This window comes from Apium graveolens, chromosome 11 (genome assembly GCF_009905375.1).
Source record: "Apium graveolens cultivar Ventura chromosome 11, ASM990537v1, whole genome shotgun sequence".
In the NCBI taxonomy this organism is placed as follows: domain Eukaryota; kingdom Viridiplantae; phylum Streptophyta; class Magnoliopsida; order Apiales; family Apiaceae; genus Apium; species Apium graveolens.
In genome coordinates, this window is record NC_133657.1 from 158,118,866 (window position 1) to 158,125,388 (window position 6,523).

Here is a 6,523-nt window from a genome sequence, read left to right on the forward strand (position 1 = left end):
CTATCAAGGTATTCTGGATCTGTGGCTTCCAGAAATATAAACATCTTTACCTTACATATAGGATACTCAGATGCTCTCAGTATGGGAACCCTAATACTCTCATATCGACTATGAGTTTGATTGTTTTGAGTATCTTGAGTTTTGGTGGGCTTAGGTGGAGTTTGTGTTTCTTCAGAAATGATTGTAAACTGGATCTCACTGTTTATAAATCAACAGAGTGGCTCTGATACCACTTTTTAGGTCACACAACACTATAGAAGGGGGTTGAATATAGTGTTTATACAATTAAATCGATTTTAAACACAAGTATGTAACAGTTATCAAGTTTATTCAATATAATAAGCTATGTTACAAAGTAGGTTAAACTACTCTCTCAGTGATGAACAATATCACTAAGAGCTGCTAGGTTACAATGTATAATCTTTCTCGTGAATGATAACACTTATAGTGTAAACCCTAAGCTGTGTTTATATAGTACACAATTACAAGATATCTTCTAATTGATATGGAATATAATTTTGTCTCCTAAAATATATCAATCAGATATTATCTTCTACAAGTCTTCTAGCTGTCCAACTCTTCATGCATATCTTCTATTATTTTAGTCATGATCCTCTCCTGTAAATCAGCTGTATTCCTTATCTGAAGTACCCGCACTTAAGTCCTGATATAAATCCTGACGGCCTTAAGTTCTGATATAAGTTCTGACTTCAGTAAGTTCTGATTTCCAGTAAGTCCTGATATTAGGTTCTGAAACTAAACACAACAGATTAGACATGACATCTCAAATATATCTAACAGGGCCTTACAAGTAAGTGCTTCCTGGGTATTTAAAAACATATTTTTGTTTACACCTTTTGCAGTTCCTAATTGATCCAATATTAGTTGACTGTCAGCAGCTAACCTACAACATACATAAAATTTGCATTACATTTAGAGAAGACGCGATTGATGATAAACACTTTTTGCACAAAAAGCGATAATTACTGAACTATAACTTTCCATAAGGTTCCAGTAATTTTTCTGTTTCAAATCACTAACAATATATTGAGTCATGTAATATTTAGAATCAAACAATAGCAAGATAGCAATAGAACTACAAATGAGTAGGTCTATAGAAATTTAAAGAGTGTGGCAAAAGCAGAGCATTTACAGTTTACCTTAAGTCACATGAATAACTCCTAGTTACAAATAAATTTGACTACTAACTTATGCATGTCACATGTGCTACGTCAAAGCACTGTGTTGCTAGCTGCATCAAAGATAATGAAGCACAATATTGGTTTATTATGTGAGAACTTGTCGGTGGGAGTGGGGCATTGGAGAATTTAGATAACCATAGGAATCTGAATGCAGGATTAGTTAAAAAATCAAAAACATAACATATATTAATAGAAGCTGAACAGTGAAGACATACAACTTGGCATATGTTAGCGGGGGTTCCTCTGTACCTGCCGCTCCATCTATAAATTCGGAATTAATTTCTGGAGTATCCATCATAAGCATCTCATCTGCACGGGGGCAATTCTTGAGCCGAAAATCAAAATACTGAGCTGTGTAATAAGGATTGTGTAGAGATAATAACTTATGCCTTTCATAGAAGTTAGCACAAAAGTAAAAGAATCCTTAAATATAACAAATAATAGTGGCCAACATAGGATAACAATCAATCTAGTACTTGAAAAAGTTCATTCAATGTGCCCGAGTGGTCATCGATCCCTCATGTTACTAGATGGTAAAGAATTGATATTCCAATGTCCCAGGTGGTACTGTATATGCTTTTTATATGTCTGGATTTGATGTGTATCCATGCATTAAGCATGTAATATAATAAAAAATAAAATTAGGTTGTCTACCTAAAGACCTAATTATCAATAAATGGATATTTGTTCTTCAAGTCATGCAGATGAAACTTAACATTGGTCGACGATATAAATTTGACAACAAACTTCTAATTTTTTTCCATTAACTGTATGTCATCCAATTGCCAAGGGCTTTAGTAAGGCTCGTAGCCCAGGAAAAGCCTAAAGTTTCAATAATGAATAGGCATTCCACGCCTATAATGAAATAGTATATTACACAAAATAATTCAATATAACCATATATACATTTCACAACTAAATAGTTTGGTATGATAACGGATAAACTTCATCCTGGAAAATGTGTGAAGAGAAATAGAAACAAACCTTTTGTTCCATTGCAGGAGGAAGAAGTCAATTGCATTTGCTTCTTTAAACGGGAGCCTGAAGGAGCACTTCCATGGCTACCAACAGTTTTTGAAGGTTTCATTTCTTGAGCCAAAGTTGGTTGGACTAAAGAAAATTAAGGTCTACAAATCATTATCCTTATTTAAAAATTAAAATAATATGTTTCATCCATTTGTATCATGCAGGACCCATGTTTACAAATTGTAAGAGATGTGTCCTAAGTCCAATCATGTATGATGATTTAGGAATAACTTTTATGTAATCTGTTTTAATTTCATTGATATTAATAAAAGACTTGTTTTGGTTTTATTGCGGGCTTTATCGATTTAAGTGTTTAAATAAGATATACCATAGTTTAGAGTAAAGCTTTTTATGAATTATGATGAGATCATAATAATGAGACCTAAAAGATGATAACTCTAAACTTAAATATTTCCTAGTCGTAGGATTACTAACTGGTAATTAGTAATCCGCAAAGATCGGTACATACTATGTTTGCTTCATAATGAAGGATGTCTGTTCTCATAGACATTTGTGTGGTGACACTATAGCTAGTATGTAGGTGCTTATTATAGAATAAGTTCACTGAACATGACTCACACAGCTGAACAACTGATGGAGTTCACTCACGTGTCAGCAGTTGTTCATATAGTGATAGTTGTACAAGTATCCTTAGACTTGAGGTCATCATAGTCATCTTGTGTACACTGAACTATGCTTTGGTTTAGTTCTTAGTCTCCAGGGACAATTATAAGGGCTCTACTGGGTATAGGAATTTGTACACGAAGATAGTGTATGATCAATAAAGGATCTACCCCTTCTAGTGAAGGAAGAGAATGTTCAATGCTGATCCACTTATGCTAGTTCAGGAATCTCTGGCCAGAGTGAATGAAATTAGAAAGGAATTTCTAATTCACATTAATTAGAACTAAGCATAGTGAATGGGAAAGCATATGATTAAATAAGATAGGCTTGACACGAGTTCCATGCCTTGTATTTAATCATGACATTGCAGGGTAGAAGGAATTAATTGTACGGTAACTATTCACTGAATAGGTTCTTGGTATTCTAAGCAGTGAATTCGTATTATCCGGATAGTCGCGATATGCTGAGAAGTATCCCTCACGATGTAGAATAAATATGATTAATTAATTAATCATATTTAATGAATTAGAGAATTTATAAATAATGATAAAATAGTTTTATTATTATTTATTTCTACTACCGGCTTAATATTGAACCTACAGGGTCACACCATAAAAGAGAATGATTTAATGGTGGAGGAATTAATTAATAATGGCTGATAATTATTTATTTGTGAAATAAATAATTAATTAGCAGATTTAATAATTGATTAAATGAGATTTAATTAATTCTTAATATTATTAATTAAGAATTTAATTTTGGAAATTAAATCAAGTGAGAGAATTATTTTTATAAAGTGTTTAGAAAAGGGATTAATGATTAAAAGGTGTTTTAATTATTAGTTAATTGGTTAATAAGAATAATAAATTAAAGGGTTAATAATAATAATATTTTATGGAAAATTTTCAGCTGAAAATTTTCCCTATAAATATACTATTATAAACCCTATTTGCCTCAACCTAAATAATTAACCCTAATTCTAAAGTAGAACAAGAGGGAGGCAACAAATTCTCTCAACCTCTTCCTCCTCCATCATATTGTACTCTTGGTGGATACCGGTGGAGTGCTTCACACTTGAGGAGCAGCTGCTAGGGATTTCCGTTCATCGTTCTTGGATCGCTATTAAAGACCTTCATTTTTCCATTAACATAAAACTTCTTAAGGTAAACATACTGAACTACGAATTAAATATTATTTTTCGCATGGATCCTGCGGAGGGTTTCGGTTTTTTTTAAGATTGAAATTTACGTTTTCGTTGCGTTTATGTGCTAAAAACCCTTCACAAATTTCATCAATTTGAGCATTGATTACCAATTTTGTATTTCTAGCTGAGAAAGACACTGTATCATCAATACTGTAGTGCAATATAGATCTTTGTCAGATCTTTAAAAGAGATTAAAAAGGATACCACCATGCACTTTTGATGACTTATTTCTCTCCTTTGCTGGAGGTGTTTTTCGTTTGGCACCATGATTAAGCGTCGGCACAATTACTTCAACAAGACTCAATGATCTACAGAGCTCTGAAAGACGATATGCAAATACATAGTTAACATAAACCTTCTGTTGCGACTGCCAATTATAATCATAAATTCATAATTAAAGACAATTGGTTTAGAAATCAGAATCCGAATTAAACTTGATCCATACACATAAAAAAGGACACATGGCCTTCATTAAAGTTTATTTTCCCAATCATATGATGCGATCGCGGATGAATGTAAATTTACTTTCCCCAAACGGTCCTTAAAATAGTGTTTGAAGAACATATGATCAAACCATGATCAATCTGTAATCTGGAATTTTTTTAGAAAAGAACAGGAGTTAGAATAATTAATCAATTATCAAATAAACTTTATTCGGAACTTTTATCAAACATGTAGACCGTATCAAAAAAATGTGGCATATCAATAAATCCTTAATATAATTCGTTTAAAACTACAAAAATTGATATGAAAACTTGATGTTTAAGAACTATACCTATTTATTTGATGAAAGCCATACCTCTAACCTAATATTTGTCATCGTCATCATCTTTGTATCGTATATATCACAAACATGAAAAATACAGATCATTTAATAAGCAAAAAGGCGAAAAAAACACTCATAATTTTGACGATTTAAACATACAATCAAATATATGTATAAACAAATAATAAAAAACCATATTAAATATCTATAAACACAAAACTATATACACATGAATATAGATTCATAGACACCTAATGGAGAAGAAAAGGAGAAAATAAATATAATTGACGAATTGAAATTTTTGAGAAAAGTATAACTATTTTCTGAAAAAGGATTGAGGATCTCAGATTATGAATTTTGATTGGTTGTTAGCGTTGAATGTGGATCAGAATGATATGATATGTGACATAATTAGTTTTTTATATTTATTAAATGAAAGAACATGCCTTATATGTATTAAAACCTATTTTTTTAATTAGTTTAAAATAGCTAAACGGGTCGACCCATTGGGCAAATCTTATTTGCATGTCTTCTTCTTTAGCACACATTAAGAGCACACATTAAGAATACACAAATGAGGTTTTTTGTAATTTTCGCCCCCACATAATATCGTTAAAGTGTCTTTCCAAAAGTACTATGTTTGCCATCTTACTTTTACTTAGCTAATTTTTGTTAGAGCAACTCCAATAGAGTCCTAACGTGTTCCTCAAAAATATTACTATAAAAATGGATCCTAGTATTTTATGATATTTTATTGTAATTCAACTCCAACAACATCCTTTATAAGTATATCCTATTTATATTTTATTATTATATTTAAACTCTAGTTATGCATTTGAAATAGAAAATGAGAGAGAAATGATTTTTTTATTATTAAAAGCAAGATAAGGAATCACTAGTGGTTCTTTTAAATTCACATATAGTTACTCTGTTGGAGTTGCTCTTAGAACAAGTCCAAGAGATGCCTTATATGTCCTAAATTGAAATTTAAGGCATATGACAAAAAAATTTGATCCAACATTGTCCTAGTGATGCCTCAAATCACTAGGACAAAACCTTATTTTTAAGTCACTTCTCTCCTTACCCTATTTCATATTTTATTATATATTATGGTACACTCTCTCTCTTTCTCTCTCTACTATATATTATACTTTAATGATGAAAGTAAACTTTTAATAATAAAATATTAAATATATAATGAGAATAAGACACATTATTGTAGTTCAAGTAAGATAAATATGTCCTAAATTATTAGGATATAATATTTTATATTATATTTAATATTTCGACTAAGACATTGTTGAACTTGCTTTTCCCAGTTAGTTTAAGTTTTAGGTTTAAGTTAGGTTTTATGCCCGAGTTTCAACTTGGTTGGTAGAAGTTGTTCCTCACCCTAGTAGTATCTCTTCTTGTAAGTGCCGTTATGGCTTTTTATTAATGTTAATCTCTTGGTATTTAAATATTTTAGTCTTGGTGTAACAACGTATCAATTGGATACATTATTTAAGACTCATGTCATAGGGGCATGGCCGGAAACAACAAATTAATTGGATATATTATTTTGTAATAGCCTAAGACTCATTATATCGCCTTAATATAATTAATTATATTTAAATTTATTTTGTTTTAATATTTTTTAAATACGGATTAGTGATAAAATTCTTATGTTAGCTCGGATAAAAATACATATTACTTTATTTT

At 30.8% G+C, this 6,523-nt stretch overlaps 1 protein-coding gene across 7 annotated transcripts; it reads right to left on the reverse strand.

Annotated features, from left to right (window-relative positions):
• Positions 1 to 353: 353 nt before the first annotated feature.
• On the reverse strand, positions 354 to 2,366 carry LOC141698451 (uncharacterized). 7 transcript variants are annotated; one of them, XR_012565121.1, is made up of 4 exons: positions 2,187 to 2,366; positions 1,452 to 1,511; positions 855 to 904; positions 354 to 756 (listed from the first exon to the last, which is right to left on the reverse strand). XR_012565121.1 is itself a non-coding variant. In XM_074503146.1 (4 exons), the coding sequence occupies exons 1-4, from the start codon at positions 2,287 to 2,289 to the stop codon at positions 686 to 688; spliced, it is 354 nt and encodes a 117-aa protein (XP_074359247.1). In that variant the 5' UTR covers positions 2,290 to 2,366; the 3' UTR covers positions 354 to 685. The 7 variants fall into 7 exon arrangements, 3 of the variants coding, with proteins under 3 accessions (XP_074359247.1, XP_074359246.1, XP_074359245.1); XR_012565119.1 differs by having other exon boundaries at positions 1,418 to 1,511; XM_074503146.1 differs by having other exon boundaries at positions 354 to 750; positions 1,418 to 1,553.
• Between the last annotated feature and the right edge of the window lie 4,157 nt (positions 2,367 to 6,523).